Below are 19,838 nucleotides of genomic sequence, written 5' to 3' on the forward strand. Positions count from 1 at the left end.
ATATAATTTATTACCCTATGCATGTTTTTATATTAATATATGGCTTATATATTGTTATTTAATAATAATAATAATAATAATAATAAAACAGCAACAAAATATTAATATAGAATTGAGTGACTAACAATAATAATCAGATTGTTTTATATTTATTATTATTATTATTAAAAAGGTAGTAAGCCAATCAAGGCTGTGTGTTACAGTGATTTGTAATATGGTTAAGAGAGTTTACCTGAGGTGAAATCACTGTTATTGACAGCTACTCGTGGCATATTGGGTTATTCTTCATTCACATGGAGAGAACAAAACCTGGACCAAAAGCGGTCACAATATGCCCATAAATAAATGCATATTTCAGAAAATGTGAGCACAGAAGTGTAAAAACGGTCCATTTCATGACAACTGCTCATTCATCTTGTTCCCCTTCCTTTCTCAACGGCTGTCTTTCCTAGTGAAAAAAATGACCACATCTAGCAGAGCAGATACAACACCAAAAATATCCCCCTGGAAGCTGATGACGAAGCTCATTTTTATTCTAATCATACGAACACAATGAGAGGTAATTTAGTGAAAACGGCCCTCATCATCTGCCTGATGGACTGCAGTATATCATACTGAACACACACTCGTCGCGTGCTTACCCGCGGAGCCTGGAAGACTAGTGAGAGCTCTTACAGTGTGTTACGAGCTCTCGGGACCCACACAAAGAGCTGATAGAACAACATTTGGGCTGGTTTTATGATGTACTTGACTGTTTATCCATTTAACTCGGCACAGAACAGAACGATTCATTCTCTTTGATAATAAGCCCATGAGCTCAGATTATCGGCTGGTTGTTCTACAGAATCTTCTGCCATCCCTCTTGCTTGCTTTGTCTCCGTACCCCTTTTATTTTAGGTCTACAGTATGTAAATGTCTATTCTCTATTGGGAGTTATTTCAAGCTTCTGACAAAAAAGCTGGAGTCATGCTGCGCCAAAACGCAAATTCAATGTGGAATTCAACATCAAATCTTTCGTTTTTTAGCTTGTTCCAGTGAACTTTTCTTTCGAGGTACTCCCAGGTATGCTGTGCCACTGTAAAACCACTCTGTGATACGACAAGGAAACATTTTACATTTACTGTATGTGTCAATCATGGAATCTTTGGCACCTATTTTGAAATGTTATGCCACTATTTCCTCTGAGGGGTTTCAGTTTCCACAGAGATATAAAATGTCAGTGTATAAACCTCTAGTGAGAGCGTTTCATCTCTTACCTTCCCGTGAAAATCAGCCTGTGGCGGTACTTTAGTGATGATAACACCATGGTACTTTGTGAGATAATCATTGTAAAATAATTATCATAAACATCAGCAAATGAGTTAGGACTAATGTTGCATCCCATAATTACTATGTCACTGTCTGAATGCCATATTAATACATACAACTGTTTTATAATGTTTTTGAAAGAAGTCTTTTATGCTCACCAAGGCTGCTGATAAAAAATACGGTAAAAACTGTAATATTGTGAAATATTATTACAATTTAAATGACCCCATTTCTATTTGAATATATTTTAAAATGTAATTTATTCCTGTGATGCAAAGCTGAATTTTCAGCATCATTACTCCAGTCTTCAGTGTCACATGATCCTTCAGAAATCATTCTAATATGTTGATTTGCTCTTCTTATTATTGTCAATGTTGTGCTGCTTAACAATTTTGTGGGAATTGATTTAATTTTCATTTTTATGAATAAAAAGTTGAAGCTGTGAATAGAAAGTTCAAAAGAACAGCATTTATTTCGAATAGAAATATTTTGTAACATTTTAAATGTCTTTTTCTGTCACTTTTAATTAATTTAATGGCCATTTACAATCCTGTGGAAAGCAGATCAGTGTTTTGCCCATTGTTAAAATGTGTTTATGCCGTTTCTTAACATCTCTGATAGCAGTTTTTTTTTTCTCCTGAGACAATCAAACTCTCACGACTCTTCACTTTGTCATTCTACTAGAGAAAAACAGCCCTTTAGGCAGAATATCAAAAGAACAAAATCCAAATTGCCTTGAAATTGGATTCATTCGTGCTGCTCGGGTTCAAAACAGACTAATAAGAAGCTAAATCACAGAGGAACGTTCGTATGTGTGTGTACAGAACCATTTTCCATTTCCCTTCAATTTAGTTACGTCTCGCAATCTTTACACATTTACAGGGTGAATGTCACAAAAACATGCCCAGATCATATTTCACCCCAAAGGAAATTATATTTTACTTAAAGAAAAGCAAGTCTATTTTAGGACATTATTTTAATGACAATTAAGATCTTTCTCCCTCATCACCTCATTTTCATAACCGTGCGCGGATGTTTTACTCATTTTTGTGAAATTCTCATTGTTGTAAATGGTGATTCTCTTTAGATTCACAAAACTTTAACAATACTATGCCGTTTCTTAACATCTCTGATAGCAGAGGTTTTTTTTCTCCTGAGACAATCAAACTCTCACGACTCTTCACTTTGTCATTCTACTAGAGAAAAACAGCCCTTTAGGCAGAATATCAAAAGAACAAAATCCAAATTGCCTTGAAATTGGATTCATTCGTGCTGCTCGGGTTCAAAACAGACTAATAAGAAGCTAAATCACAGAGGAACGTTCGTATGTGTGTGTACAGAACCATTTTCCATTTCCCTTCAATTTAGTTACGTCTCGCAATCTTTACACATTTACAGGGTGAATGTCACAAAAACATGCCCAGATCATATTTCACCCCAAAGGAAATTATATTTTACTTAAAGAAAAGCAAGTCTATTTTAGGACATTATTTTAATGACAATTAAGATCTTTCTCCCTCATCACCTCATTTTCATAACCGTGCGCGGATGTTTTACTCATTTTTGTGAAATTCTCATTGTTGTAAATGGTGATTCTCTTTAGATTCACAAAACTTTAACAATACTGTAGTGCAAAAAAAAAAATACTACTATATGAATTATAACCAGTACATACTTTAAAAGCATCAATATATATCATTGTATATAATCATTTACTATACTTAGAATTAGATTTTTTCAATATAATTATGAAAATTTGATGGGAAAAATGTACTTAATTTTCATTAAAATAATGCCATACAGCAAAAAAATAAAAGAATAAAATAAACAATTTTGCATTATTTTTAGATTATTAATAGATTAACTAGATTTTTTTTTCATTATAATTATGAGAATCTGGTGGGGAAAATATGCTAAATTGTCATGAAACTAAGAAAATAATATCATAAATAAATAAATACATAAATTTGATATATTACAATTATATAATTATTGTACTGAAAATAAATACAAATAAATGTAATATTGTAATTAAAATAAATATAAAAAAATATAGGCTATCATATCATTATTTGTTGTTATTTTAATTACTGTAATTATAATTAGATTTTATTCATTATAATTATAAGAATTTGGTGGGGAAAATATGCTTAATTGTCATAATATCATACAGCAATAAACAAACAAACAAACTTTTTTCTGCTACAGGATATTACTGACATGAAAATAAGCAAAATTAAATATATAATTATTATAATTATGTCATTATTGTCATAAAACAAATACATTTATAAAATACAATAAAATAAAATAAAATAAAATAAAATAAAATAAAATAAAATAAAATAAAATAAAATAAAATAAAATAAAATAAAATGTGAACCAGGTTAAGTTCTTGAGAAATTCACCTTTACAGTGTCTTACACATAATAGTAACTGGACAGATCTTGGAATGGAAACTGATAGGACAATAAATGGTGCCAATATGATTTGAGGAAATAACCTTCTCAGAGGTTTTTGTCCTTATTTGCATCAGGGCTGTTGAATCACATTACTGTCTCATCTGCATTCATCATCACACACAGATTGTTCCACTATAATGCAAATGATCACACCGTCCTCTTTAAGATTCATCCTGTATGAGTGTGTGTACCTGTTGGAGGGTGTTGAGAAGACCCCCAGGATGACGTCCCTGCCCTGCATGCGTATGATGGGGCTGGTGGACTGCAGCAGGTTGAAGTAGAAGTGTGAGTCTCCCGGGATCGAGCAGTTCAGACGTGCTTTCAGAAACGACGTCCACTGGCGCTCCAACACACGCTGAGAGCCGCCCAAATCACCTTTACACACACGTGCCACGCGGGACACCATCACCTAATGCACACACACACACACATATTCAAAAAGAAAACGGTTCAGTTTTTATACCACACAGCCTCTATTCAGTTCTACAATCAAAGTAACTATTCACCGGAGAACTGCTTTTCAACCTCGCACATCAATCGTGAGAATTCAGTCGTTTGACGATAGTGTAAAAACTTAAAGGAACCATGCTCTGCTCTACTGCATTTTATTTTATTTTTTTACAGTCCGATTATAAAGTTGGTCAAGTCTTCTTGTGCCAAAAGCAGTCATAATTTAGTTTTATCCGACCATTTTCCCACTTCTAAAGGAACTGGAGAGAAAAACATTATGGATAGAGAGGACTGGTATTTTAGCCAGTTTGAAGAAAAACGTATTAATAATGGATTTGTTTCTTACAAACATGCAGCTTTTCACTTGATAAGATGTTAACTGATGGACTGGAGTGGTGTGGATTACTTGTGGATTATTGTGATGTTTTTATCAGCTGTTTGGACTCTCATTCTGACGGCACCCATTCACTGCAGAGGATCTACAGGTGTGCAAGTGATGCTACATTACATTACAAATCTGTTCCCATGAAGAAACAAACTCACCTACATCTTGAATGGCCTGAGGGTGAATACATTGTCAGCAAATTTTCATTTTTGGGTGAAATTTTCCTTTAAATTAAAAATGTTTGCTACCATACCTTTACAGTACTGTACCTTTAATATGTAAATGACCTCTATTATGATTGGCTGACCTCTGAGCATCGGGCGGTGCACTATCAAGTTCCTCAATACTGAATTGTCATGGATAGCCAGTCATTTATTAATGTGCAAGTTTTGAGTATGACATTACAACCTTGATTAATTTAGAATTATTAATTAAGCAGTTTACTTTCAATAAATGGAAAGAATAGATTGTTGGGGCCAGTCATTTTTTTGTAAAGAAATTAATACTTTTATTCAGCAAGTATGCGATAAAACTTTCTATTCATCAAAAAATCTTGAATGATTTCTGAAGGATCATGTGACACTGAAGACTGGAGTAATGATGTTAAAAATTCAGCTTTTTTAAATATACATTTTAAAATATATTCAAATAGAAAACTGTTATTTTAAATTGTAATCATATTTCACAATATTACACTTTTTACTGTATTTTAATCAAATAAATCAATGCAGCCATTCTAAGCATAAGAGCCTTCTTTCAAAAGCAACAAATTTTACCAACCCCAAACGTTTGAACAACAGTGTAAATGTCTGCCTGCACATTTCTTTCTTACCTTCTCCAGGTAGTTGAACTCCATGGCCATCTCCCTGAAGAAGAAGTAGATATGAGGCCCCCATTCCACGGCGCTCACAAAATAAGGCTCTGTAAGACACACACAAACACAGGCTTTAATTATACAGTCTGAGGGCGTCCTATGGAGAAATTGCAGCTCAAATAAGTAAACACTCATCAGTCATTATAAAGACATTTCATCTGAACAAACAACATATGCACAGTCCCAGAGGGAGGCGGGGAGAGAAAGAGATATACAGCGAGAGAACTAAATGAGGCAGAGATAGTCCTCATAAAACATGCATGTTCTCTTAAATAAAGCTGAGAGAGTGAAGTGAGGACATTCAGAGGTCTTGGCCTCTCCTCTCTCTCTCTCTCTCTCTTGAGCAGTATGTGTTTTATAAAGCAGTCACAGGTCTTTGTAGCTCAAAACGGGATGTCAGTCTCACTCCCTCAGTGATTCCTTTATAGAGATATTCAACTCATAGCTCTCCAGCATTCAAAGTTCAAACAGAGAGCTCTAAATTATACACACATTCAGCTTTTCTCGTCTGAATGAGGCTCCAAGAGCTCCGTGCAGTTTTCCCGTGGTTACAAGGTCTCGCATATTTGTGAAAAACAACTCAATTTAAAAAAAAAACAATTTTTTTTTAAATCCCAAATGGTTTTGTTAGTGCTCTCGGTATGTCTGGTGTGAAATCACACTCCGAATTCAGTGCTGTGAACTGCTTCCTGAAACTATTTTAAAATCCACAAAACAAACCCCGCTTCAGGCTGACACAGGGACGCGGGAAGTAGGGGTGCTGAGGGGGCTGCAGCACCCCCTGTTTTCACATGGTTGCAAATGCAACGCCAAGTTTGTTCATTTAAATTTATTCAGCTTTAGCATTTAATAATGTATTTGTAATGATCTCTGAAATGTAAATTGTAAGTGGGCTATAATAAACCCATGTTTATCTTTATAAACATGATTAATTTTACTTGTGATGTTTTCTATATGGGATGATTAGCCTAATCCTCATGAACACGTGACGCTGGCGCGTGGTATCAGACATAAACTATACAGAATGAGAACAAGGTTAACTTTAATACAAGGAGATAATGGCGCAAAAGCAAATTTCAGATTTTTTTAAATGCCCTTCCCTGCAAAAACTTTCGAAAATCGGCAACCACACCAGCACGAGCACCGACGTAAGTGAACCAGACACAGCACGAGCACGGAGACAAGTAAGCCTAGCGGACCCAGCCCAATCCCCGAGATTGATCAGCTACTATCGATAATTTCAAAAATGTGATATGCAGTCAAATTTCCCAGTGTGTATGCCACTTAAACGAGTGTTCATATCGACGCGGTTATAGTGCTTTGTGGAGTTGTCAAATGAGGTGATAATGTTTTTGAAACATGCTCATGAAAGCTTTTTATTTGTTTATTTTTAATACAATGAAACAGTAATATTGTGAAATATTGCTACAGTTTTAAATAGCTGTTTTCTGTCTGCATATATTTTAAAGTGTAATTTATTCCTGTGATGTAAAGCTGAATTTTCAACATCATTACTCCAGGCTTCAGTGTCACGTGATCCTTCAGAAATAATTCTAATATGCTGATTTGCTGCTCAAGAAACATTTCTTATTATTACCAAGATTGAAAACCGTTGTACTGCTTGATATTTTTGTGGAATATTTTTTCAGGATTCTCTGATGAACAGAAAGTCCAAAAGAACAGCATTTATTTAAAAAGATTTTCGTGACATTATAAACATTATAACATGTCAACTGTCACTTTTGATCAATTCTTGCTAAATGAAAGTATTATTATTTTTTTATTACTAACCCCAAAACTTTTGACTGGTAGTATACTGTACATTGGGGGGGAAGTGCATTAGGAATGTTTAAATCATTTTCCATTCTTTAAAAAAGACAAAATACTGTGGCAATGCCCAAGAACATTCATAAAATCAAAAACAAAACTGATGACAAATAAAAAAAATGTATTGATATTGCCAAACAGTAACTGTTGAAACTGTTGAAACAGTACCTCTGAACCATTTGGAATCATGCTTGATCGTTCGCAGAGCCGGACTCTCTCCCAAACTGCGGTAAATGACAGCGTCGATGGCCAGGAAGTCAGTCACTGTTCCCGTGAACAAGCTGCCCTCTGAGGTCAAAGGGCAGAGGTCAGCGGTCAATAACCAGAAGTGAGCATCGACACTGTGCCATGATGATATATGTGGCAAAGTGTTCGAACGGAAAGTCCTTGAGCTTAATGATGTTAAGAAGGTGGTAAACACATTAATGGAGGCAAATAAAACGAGGCGATATTAAATATTATTATGCTGTGTGTATCCACTGGGTGTACGGCTCTTATTATCACAGATTAAAAAGAGTGCTAAACAAATCAGTACATTCTGTGAATAATGTGAGGTAGAGTCATTACTTAGCCAGGAAAGCATGTGGGTTACCTGCAAACAGAGCCACGTTAGCGTGTTTGGGATCGTAAGGACATCGGGCCATTCCACTGATGGGCTCGCCGACCAATTCCAGAGTGTCTCTCTGAACAAACACACACACAAACTGTTTGTGAGGACGGGATATGACACTTTCTGAGAGGATGATAGCTGTTATAAACCACACATATCTCCAAACACATTCACAAGTGCTGCTATCATTTCTACACGCTTCCAGCAACAGTCGAGAGTGTTAGTGAGCGTGAGACAGTGCCTTCAAACACAACTATAGCGCGTGTCGATTTATCTTACAAATAAAACAAACCTACCTGTCTCCAGAAAGTTTTTTTTTTTTTTCAATTTTATATGAAGCAATAAATCAGCTTTGATGTTGAAATATACTGTAAAAACAAAGATTTGAAGATTTTACAACAAAATGTGAGATGTGGCCAGAAAATCTGCTCAAATCAAAAAGGGTGACTCTCATGAAGCATCCATGTGAAATTTCACCCCAAATTCAAAATAATTTGTAAAAAATATATTTTGCATCAAGAAGATGAATCATTAAATACCATATGACCAAGTGATCATTAAAAAAAAAAAGCCATTAGTGTATGGAAGCCCATTTCTGCCATGGAATAAATTTTTTTTAAAAAAGGTAAGTCAGAACTGCAATATATAAATATATTAAATGAAAAAAATATATAGAATTGTGAGATGTAAACTTGGAATTCAGAGGAAAAAAGTCAGAATTGTGAGATGTAAACTTGGAATTGCGAGAAAAAGAAATCTGTTGTTAGAAATTCAGATTGTCAGAAATCTGAGTTTATATCAAGTCTATTTTTTTCTCAGAATTACTAGTTTATATCTTGCAATTCTGTGTTTACAGTACTGTATATCTAGCAATTCAGACAGATTTTTCTCAGAATTGCGAGAAACGAAGTACGAATTGTGAGATAAAAAGTCTCAACTGTCTTTTTTAATTTTTTTGTTTTATTCCATGGTGGAAATAGGCTTCCATATGAATGCTTCATTTTCTTAATGCAAAATTATTTCTTATTTTTCCCTTTGATTTGGGGCTGATATATAATTCAGACGTGTTCCTAAAAGATTCACCCACAAAACAATTTATGTACATATGCATTCACGCTTTCGATTCAATTCAAATGAGCATCATCTCTTCAGGTTCTCCAATGTAATTATGTGTATCCATTTATTGAGTTTTAATCATTTTAATCATCAATCGTCAATTGCCCTTCCATCAATACTGATCCACTTTCATTACTGTTAATCCATTGTAAACATTCTTTCTGATGATTCAGTGGATCTGACTTACAAAGCATTTCTTAATGACTGGACTGTAAAAGAACATTTATTTTAGTAGTAAAACTGTGAGGTGGGTGACATGTTGCAAACAGCACAGAATATGTAGCTTAATCAAAAACAACAATAAACAGCATTATTAATCTAAATGTTTCTTTTGCTACAAAAAAACATTTAAAACAATATAAACGCTGTTGAATTTCTTCTACATGTAGTAGGATGAACAGAATTGTATCTTGTGTTGTTTGTGTAGAATTGCGCTTTACACGCTCTACATGTTTGCTGAGGGTAAACACAGGGGAGACGGTGAAGTCTGCAGGCATTGAGGAACACTCACCGTGTAATTGGCACACAGCGGGTTAAAAGCATTTGTCCCGCACACAAACAGCCCTCCATCATGGCTCAACAACACCTTAATATAATTACGACACTCCTCCTGAAGGAAACCGAGAGAAAAAGACAAGGATTGTCAAAAAAACAAAACATTTTAGGATTCAAACTGAAAGAGAGAGTGAGAGTTTGTATAATTATGTTATCTCAATTGGCATAAACACTATAGAAATGGCTATTCTTATTAATTATTATGTGGAAACATCGGTGATGATATCAGTCTGAGTGTATTTGTTTTGCCAGACTGATCATCTTTGAATCACAATGACTTGGCAGCATTTGACTTTCATGTCATTTAACAAAGTCATTTGAATCCTAATTCAAATTTGAGTGAAGAAGACAGAGATGAACAAAACAGTGTGTGTGCGTGTGTGTGTGTGTGTTGGGTCAGACATGAAAGGGTAAGGTAAGATGGACAAAAGAACAATGCTGAAAATTTTGACACAGCTTCACAAGTAATTTTCCCCCAGACATCATTATTTTGAGAGCTGTGTTTGTTTTGGAAGACAGACACCAGATAAGTAGGTCCCAGCTTGCAGCTCTGCCATAGAGCCCACACTGTGGGCATCACCCAAAAACACATTTTCTCCAGGTTTTTACATTGTATTTGGACTAGATTTGCACAGTATTGCTACTTGTCTTTGTGTAGCACAGAAACAGGAAGAAGCTGAATGCATCACGATGTGGGTCCAGCTATAAAAGCAGTCCTGAAAGCTACTGGATAGCCAGCTGCGAAGACTCATGCATCAGGAATGCCTTTGTTCCCTGACGGACATCAATGGAACGTTTTGAAGTGGTTTTGTGTATTTTGCTGAAACCTCTGCATGTGGGCCCCATCATGCAGCTCCACCGTAGGGCCCATTCACTGCTTTGCCCATTGAGTTTGACTGGGCCTCCTGGTGGAGCCAAAACCCGAGGGGGCCAACACTGAGGTCAGGCTCTTTGAGGTGATTAGCAGGACTACTGAGGGTCTATGTGTTGTTACAGATGCAAGTCCACCGTTCACTGTGTGCGTGTGTTTGCACAAGAGATGTTGTTACAAATGCATTTCCAGCTGCTCACAGCATTAAACACACACTCCCTAGTGGTAGATCAATTTACAGCGTGTGTGTGCATGTGTTTGAATAAGAGAAAGGACAGGGATCTTTTCATTTTTGATAAGCTGAAGAGAGAGTGTGTGTGTGTGTGTGTGAGCATATAAAATGACGCAACCTTTCACCTCTTATTATCGTGAGTATTTCCACCTGGATGCTGTGAAGGATGGGTTGAGGTATGCTCTAACATTACCACATCAACACTGCCGGTTTCTTCCCTCTGTGTGTTTTTCTTGGTGATCATCAGGATACAATGCAAATAACGGCGGCAAAATTAAACAATAGTTTGCCCATAATTACCCACCAATTAGAAGACAATACAGCTGATCTTCACCCTAAAACTGAACCCAGGCAGAAAAGTGTGTTGAGAACATCATTAAACAGCATTCACAATAAATGTAACTTCTCTCATGCAACATTTTCAAGTGCAACTGAATATTTAGCTCTGAATAATGTACTGTCTGGCCGGATATTATGACTTGATTTTATGTTCTTGATTGGATAATGTAAGGCAATGATATTAATGATGCTTGCTAAGGCAGCTATTGCTGTTTTACAGAGGACAACTAGAAACTATTACTCATTCTTTGATGAGGAGAGATTTACTACTACTTTTCTAATTCTGCAGACTTGCAGTTTTTATCTGGTGAATGATAAAAAAGAAAAAAAAATCTGTCAGGCCGATTATGAATATAATTTGACGACTGATCGTTCCTAGGCAGACCAGGTCTCTTTTAGTTGGGCTCAGTTGATGTTTGCAGTCTGTAGATGAAATTGTATAGTGTGTGGTATTTAAAGATTATAATCTCAGAATTCAAGAACCAGTCATTGCCAGTCATTTCCACAAATATTTTTCTAAATGTTTAATATTTGCGACTGATGCCAGCGATTGTATGTGCGGCTATGCAATGAAGATACATTCACTGTCAAACATAATTCATTAATTTTGACAAATATTATTTCTTGATTACACATCTTGTTTTTGATGTTTCTTTTATTTCATCAGTTGCAAGGTTTTAGGATATCCATTTTATTCTGCAGTAAAAAAAAACTGAAGTAAATTAAGAATAGTTAGTGATTTCTCTTATTTCAAAATTCTTATAGTTCTTTTATTTCAATCTGCAGTCTAAAATATTCTTCAGAACGAATTAAAAAAACACAAATATGACACCTAAAAAAATTACTTATAAGCAGTTTAATTATAGATATTCAAGGAAATTATAGTGCCTTGTCTCTGCAGCTCTTCCTTCAACTATCGGGAGTGCAGTGTTGACAGCACCATTAAATAGCATTGGAAAAAAATATATATAATTAAGCAGATTACACAAATCTGAGAAGACCTGAGATGTGTTTACTCAGGCAATAACACCAAAAAGAAAGAAACATCGGACTTAATGAAAAAAAAATATTTAAGCCACATTGTTTTGACAATTATTACCAACACCAACATAATAGGACAGATCATGTTAAGCACAAACTAAGAAAAACAAACCTTCAAAGTTTCAATAATTAAAGGGGTCATATGATGTTGCTAAAAAGAACATTATTTTATGTATTTGATTTATACTGTCTTTTTACGCGTTGCGTTGCATCACATAAAACCATGTCTGCATTTGTGATCGGAGAAATGACAAGTGCGATAGCGGCAGCCGGCGGCCTTGAGAACGGCGCGGCCGGCAGGCTTGCGGCAACCACATGTGGCGACCCCGGGCTGGACTCCACTTCGTCCACGGTGAAAGCCGATCCGGCGATCCACAGCACGAAGTTGATGTATTTCCTCAGCGACCAGCACGGATCAGCTCCAGGCATGACGAAGCGGATATCGTCCTCTTTTGGAAGGCCAAACAAAGTAGTTTCGCTTTCACAACGAAACACACGGCAACAACAATACTACAGCGAGAATCAAAGTTACGCCTTCTTTCTTTGCGTGAACATTTGGGCGGCGTTATGCAAATCTTCCCACATCGTGACGTAGACATGTGGGGGCGTGTTAGAACGAGCCGTTTTAGGTAGGCGTGGTTGACTCTTAACTTTTATAAAGAATATCTCTTTGGATTTGAGACTTTAGTCTTTGCAACTTTACAGATCTTCTTTATGCACCAAGAGCTTGTAACACTCCAAAGAGAAAGGAAAAATTGAAATCGCATCATACGACCCCTTTAAATAAAAGCACCGATATCCACAGTGTTGTCTTTGGTGGGATGGGAACGGCTGTGGGAGCGCGAGTAGATAATATCATCTGATTTTTATTGTGCAATTTTTAAAATACATTTTAATCGTAAAGTGTAGTAGTTATGTAGTGGACTACTTTGGTTTGTGTTTCTCTCTCACTGTCAAAGACTAGAATCTGCTCCAGTCTATGGAAAGTTTAGTCTTAGAATGTTAGAATGTCTAAATTGTATTCCAGGGGACGGGGTGTTTTGCTGACTAAAAAAACAACCCGAGGCAACAGTATAAAAGAAGCCAAATTGAAAAAACGGACTTGGCAACATTGGCCCTAGCAACCACCTAGCAAAGCTGTAGTAACCATCCAAAACACCATAGCAACCCACCGGAAAATTCCTAGGAACCAGCCAGAACATCATAGCACTTCAAATCAACTTTAAGTTTTGCACAGACAAGCAACACTCAATATAAAAAATATAGTTCGTTAATATTTTGTTTCCCTGCCCACGAGGCCTTGCTTACATCATCAGGATAGAAAATCTGTTTTAGCTGAGAAAATTATTGATTTTTTTGATGGACATTTTTTCTTTAGTAGAATAAGTACTAATGAAGACTAAATTCAGAGATTTATTAAGAAAGAAAATGAGCTCAGTTTTGACGTCATGTTGTTTTGAACAAAGGACTCGCTGGTACATCATAAACATCCAGCTGAACGTGAGCAGAACGGCCCAGCTGTGTCAGTGTGCTGTAAACTCTCTGCAGGGGTGGGGAGATCTTACGTTCCGCTTCATAATCTGTAAAACTGAATTCATCAGAGATGCAGGTTTGAGAGCGGGTCAATCCGTACGCCCATCAGAGGTGTAAAAAGCAGGTTTCGCTCTGGGGAAGAGCACATGTGGTTCAGGTCTCTGTGAAACACCATCAAGAAAGTGTCAAGATTTATCCTTCAGATTAGAGTGTGTGACAAGGCAGTATACGATCCCGTACCACGGCAAACTCCTTTCTACTCTGATCAAAGTCTGACTTCTCCCTTATTCCCTTCCTCTCCTGTCTTTCTTCTCACCTTCCTCACTCTCCACCACTCCTTGTTCTCTCTCTCCAAGTCTCCTTTCGCTCCCGTTCCTCCCACTCCATTCGCTTTTTGCTTCTTTCTGCACCAAAATCACTCGCTGTCAGATTAGTGCACATTCAGTACTTAACCTTTTAAAGATTCTCACATTTCTAAGGCCTCTAAATGATCGACATGATCAAAACTGTTGTTGCTGAAAAACCTGTTGTACACCATCTACTACATTCCTTCTGTTGTCTGATTGATAGTTTAGACTTTTAAGCAAGTAAAATGCCTTTTAATATCATTTAAAAACTTCCACCTTCAGTTCACGATTTATGTGCTTTTTTGCTGTGAAATCTTTACTCATTTTTATGAAGTAAACGTAATACCTTTTATATCGTTTAATATTTCAAAATGAACACTTACTTGACTGAAGCAAATGTCTATATTTTATATTTACTTATATAATATCAAGACATATTGACAGGTTTTTAAGACGGATATACATCTACATGTCATATATATCCAAAAATGTATAACACATACATATTAGTAATGGCTAGATATACATGATAATACATATGAAATCGTTCCAATCTGTAATAGGTTTCATATATGTTTTTACTTTATATGACAATTAAATTTCATATATGGACATTTAATATATGTACATTTGTGTATGGGGAGCTCCATATTCTCATTATATCATACTATACAGTATAAGCCATAAAAGCCTGATGTATTAAATATGATATTCAACAAAAAACACATGCAATATGCAAGCTTAAATAAACTCTGTTCCATTTAAAAAAAAAAATAAAAAAAAAATATATATATATATATATATATATATAATTTCATATGTCACAGTTAAACACGTAGTCCTCTATGTCTCTCTGAGATGCATAAAGGAATATGCACAAGAGAGCAATCATAAATGACATCATATTAGAAACGAAAAGTGCAATTTAAAGCGTGTAAAAACAGTAAATGTGAATGTTTACACAACGTATTCAGTTTGTTGCGACTACAAGCTGAAGTTCAGATTAAATTTCAATGCATGCAAAAAAACCAAAGGGTTCACATACTTTTTCCTGCAGTTTTATTGCTCCTAACAATTATCTCACTGTGCATATTTTATTTCTGCTAAGACATTTTAGACGAAACATCTGAGACAAGCCTGCTCAAGTGCCTTAAGCTATAAAACAGCAATATCAGAGCAATACAATTTTCTTCAGGGTCGAGCAAAAAGATATTCAGTCAATTGTTCATGAAGGGATCCTGTTGCTCATTTTCATTCAGAACGACCCCGCAAATGAAGTTCTCTTCCTGCAGTGCCCTTCAAGCCAATAAAAATGACAATTGGAACTCGTCGAGAGAGAGAACAGATACTCGAGAGGACGTGAGTGTCTCTATTACACCACACACACACACACGCTCCTATACTCCCTATAGGAGTATCACAGGCGGCAGATGTGATCTTCTTGTAGTTAGTCACTGTGCTATTGCTGTAGAAATCTGTTTATCTTGCACTTCATAAAAGCTAATCAAAGCAGCACAAGTGACAGCAATTCAACTCCTGCGTCTTCATATTAATTATGAATGATCCATTTATCCACCTCTGAAGCTGTTATTGTGATTTAATGCACTACCGCCAATGCTTATACCAGGTGCAGTGCAATTACTTTGCAGTTTTAAGTTGTTTATTTAGTTAGTTTCAGTAATTTTGTGATTTTTATTATTTGTTATTTCTATTTAGATTGAATTAATTTATTTCAGTTTACTTTTTAGTTTTAATTTTTTTTATAGTTCTACGGTTTTTCATTATGTTTCAGTGTTCAGTAAAAACATCTTTTAGTAATTCGTTGTGATTTTGCTATTTTTATTCACTTTTTAATTTTAATTTAGATTTACTTATTCCAGTTTTCATTTTAGTAATTTTAACACCTCATCTTATTCTAGTTCTCTTAACTGCCAAGACAACATTTCTTAGTTTCACTTTTCATCTAATATTTCAGTTTCCATTTAAATTTTACTTAGAAGTAGTAATTTAGTAGTTTAGTAATTTTGTTACTGTTATATAATTTTGTCACTGTTTTTACTTTTAAAAATATTTCTATTTAGATTTTATTTATTTATTTTAGTTTTCATTTGATGTTTTAGCACTTCAACTTCAACACGTTATTTTTCAGTTAATTGTCATTTTTGTTTAAGTATAAGTTTAAGTGTTTTTCCTTTATTTATGTTTTCATTTTAATTAAGTTTTGGTAAGTTTTATTAGCTTCTTTTTAAATATTTCTAATTATATTTAATGTATTTATTTCAGTTGTCATTTTAAGTACTTCAACTTAAGTTCATTACTTTTCAGTTAATTGCCAAGGCAACATTTCTCATTTTTGTTTTATATAAGTATAATTTATACACTCTAAAAAATGCTGGGTTAAATATAACCCAGCGCTGGGTTAAAAAGGGACAAACCCAGCTATTTGTTAGTTTTGACCCAGCGGTTGGGTTCAAAACATCCCAATAGCTGGGTTTGTCCCTTTTTAACCCAGCATTTTCTAGAGTGTATATTTAACATATACATTTGATATTAATTTTTTTATTTCAGATTTATTTCAATTCACAAAAACAGGTCTTAACTGTCTTAGTTTTAAAAACAATTCTCTTCACATGAGCACAATGCTATTTTACAGATCCGCACTGTAGTAAGTGTGTGTGTGTGTGTGTGTGTGTGTGTATGTGTGTGAGGAGTCAGAATAAGGATATTGAATTTCCTCCTTCATTATGAAATCATGTCAGCTTAAATCAAGCAGCAAGACCACGATTACTGCAGGAACACATGCTTCATCAGATCGAACACATTTCATCTGACAGCACTTTCTAAAGTCCATCTAATCTTGTTCCAGAGCATATGAAGTGCAAAAAACGGCTCATGGACCAGCAGTCTCAGTTTTAGGTCTGATATAAGTGGTGTGTGGAGGTGTGCGGTCAGATCTCTGACAGAAGGACGGATAATTGGACATGTGTCTCAAACGGACTTATTTCTGGTCCGTCTGTGCTAATATTCTGTCTATCTCACACAATTAGAGGAGATTGCTGTGGAAAACCAGTTTATAGTTTATGAGGTAATTAGCGATCACGAACGGAAAGACCAAGAAAGAGAAAGCAAGAAGGAGAGAGTATGAGAGGCTGTTGCAGAACTTGCCGGAGGCAGAGATTCGCAGGTGTGTTTGATGTCTCAGATTTGTGCGAACATGTGGGTGGGTGGCAGACAGGTCTAATTTGTAAGCTCCCTCTTCCAAACAATAATCCTTGTCCAGGTTTGACACTCAGTCCCTTGAAGTTCTCTCCCCTGCAGTCATACACACCTATTAAAATTGCCTGGTTTGCGAAAGAGCAGGAAAGCACGACTCTTACATTATGAAGGTGGGAAGAAGGCAGAAGGTAATTAGCTTCTGAACTGAAGAATAAGAACAGATTTATCACAAAAACATCAAAGAGAGACATAATCGAGTCTGAGGTTCAGACGTGAGAACCGACTGCGGCTTGCAAAAACAGGCCTTTGCAAACTCTGAAATCTTCTCAAGTTAAAGAGAATATTAAACAAAGAGTTCAGGAGAATTATTTGGGCAGGGCAGATCAAGGGTCAATGTGAAAAAATGCACAAAATCAACTACTTAAGTTGCAGAATGCGTGGGACTCGAGATGTGCTTTCAAAAGTTAAAGTATTTTTCCATTCATGCTGACTTAAAAATGCAATACTCGTAGCAGGACGCTCAAAAAAAACAGCGCAAGAACTGACACAAAGTCCAAAGATGTCTGAAAGTGTATGGCTGCAGCAGTGGTGATTTAAAGACTAATTAAAAAAAATAAAAAAGCATAAAAAAAAGCATGACGTCATTATGCTAATTCAAATATAATATGCTAATTAAAAAAAAAGAGAAAATCACTAATTGCTAAACAGCAATTGCCGTTTAAAATTAGTGCTGTCAAACGATTAATCACGATTAATCGCATCCAAAATAAAAGTTTTGTTTGCGTAATATATGTGTGCGTTCTGTGTATATTTATTATGTATATATAAATACACACACATACAGTATATATTTTGAAAATATTTACATAACGGACTTATTTCTGGTCCGTCTGCGCTAATATTCTGTCTATCTCACACAATTAGAGGAGATTGCTGTGGAAAACCAGTTTATAGTTTATGAGGTAATTAGCGATCACGAACAAAAACAGCACGGAAAGACCAAGAAAGAGAAAGCAAGAAGGAGAGAGTATGAGAGGCTGTTGCAGAACTTGCCGGAGGCAGAGATTCGCAGGTGTGTTTGATGTCTCAGATTTGTGCGAACATGTGGGTGGGTGGCAGACAGGTCTAATTTGTAAGCTCCCTCTTCCAAACAATAATCCTTGTCCAGGTTTGACACTCAGTCCCTTGAAGTTCTCTCCCCTGCAGTCATACACATCTATTAAAACGGCCTGGTTTGCGAAAGAGTGGGAATGCACGACTCTTACATTATGAAGGTGGGCAGAAGGAAGAAGGTAATTAGCCTCTGCATTGAAGAATAAGAACAGAAAACATCAACACAAAAGAACACAAAAACATCAAAGAGAGACACAATCGAGTCTGCGGTTCAGACGTGAGAACCGACTGCAGCTTGCAAAACAGGCCTTCACAAACTCTCGAATCTTGTCAAGTTAAAGAGAATATTGAACAAAGTGTTCCAGAGAATTATTTGGGCAGAACAGATCAAGGGATGTGAAAAAATTACAAATTTTCAAAATCAACTAGTTGGAGCTCGAGGGATTCGCAGATGTGCTTTCAAAGGTTGAAGAATTTTTCACTTCATGCAGTCTTAAAAATACAACACTCGTGGCAGGACACTCAAAAAGCAGTGCAAGAGCCGCTGCAAAATCCAAAGATGTCAGAAACTGTATGGCTACAGCAGTGATTTAAATTAAAAGGAAAAAAAAAACACACATGATGTCATTATGCTATTTAAAAAATAATATGCTAATAAAAATACAAAAATATCTAAAAAATATATATATAAAAAAAAGAAAAAAAATACTAATCACTAATCAGAAAAACATATAATTGCAATAATTAAAATGTTATTTAACAAAAAAAAAAAAACTTGCTGTGCTTGTTTGTGGAGCTGTGCAATTAGGCCAAAATGTTGTGATTATACTGCATCAATATGACTATAAAATTATAGATAGATAGATAGATGGACGGATGGATAGATAGATAGAATATGTATAATATATAATATTTATTATTATTAATAATATTATTATTATTACTAATATTACTATTTTAATATTTCACTGTAAAAACAAAAAAAGTATATCATTATCGTTATCATTATTTTAGAATGTAAAATTACAATTGTAATAATTATTGCGGACTTAATTTGTGGAATGTAAAAATCATGAAGCTCTTATTTGGACCAAAAAAAAATGCAGGGATCCCTTAAACCTTCTCGTTTCTTGACTAGGGATATGCCGGTATCAAATTTTCATGTTGCGATTCATTGCTAATGCTTTTATCACGGTATACGGTATTATCACGATATTGAAATTTAGTTTTAAAAAAGTGCTGTCATAATACAGTATAACAGGGTTAATAACTTTTTTCTTATAACAAAAATAACTGAACATTTAAATGCAATAAAGCAATACAGAAAAATGTATAAAGTTAAAAGTTTTACACAGATTAAAGTGCAAAAGAACTATAAAGACCAATAGGTATCACTTTACAATAAGACCTCATTAGTTAACCTTAGTTAATGCATTAACATTCACAATGAGCAATAGCTACATTTGCTACAGAAGTTATTAATCTTTGTTTAAAAAATCCAAGTCTTAGTTCATGTTAGCTCATTAAATAACACAGTTGCAACTTTAGATTTTAACAAC

The 19,838-nt window shown here is 35.2% G+C and overlaps 1 protein-coding gene across 1 annotated transcript in view; it reads right to left on the reverse strand.

Moving 5' to 3' along the window:
* LOC107662975 (semaphorin-6B-like) overlaps positions 1-19,838 on the reverse strand; it is a 119,872-nt gene that overhangs the window by 24,839 nt on the left and 75,195 nt on the right. The window contains exons 6-10 of the mRNA XM_016453110.1: positions 9,544-9,642; positions 7,899-7,989; positions 7,475-7,594; positions 5,438-5,526; positions 3,962-4,179 (exon numbers count right to left, since the gene is read on the reverse strand). Coding sequence (XP_016308596.1) covers positions 3,962-4,179; positions 5,438-5,526; positions 7,475-7,594; positions 7,899-7,989; positions 9,544-9,642 — 617 coding nt within the window. The remainder of the gene's footprint in view (positions 1-3,961; positions 4,180-5,437; positions 5,527-7,474; positions 7,595-7,898; positions 7,990-9,543; positions 9,643-19,838) is intronic.

This window comes from Sinocyclocheilus anshuiensis, unplaced genomic scaffold (assembly GCF_001515605.1).
Source record: "Sinocyclocheilus anshuiensis isolate Anshui unplaced genomic scaffold, SAMN03320099.WGS_v1.1 scaffold1659, whole genome shotgun sequence".
Taxonomy (NCBI): Eukaryota; Metazoa; Chordata; class Actinopteri; order Cypriniformes; family Cyprinidae; genus Sinocyclocheilus; species Sinocyclocheilus anshuiensis.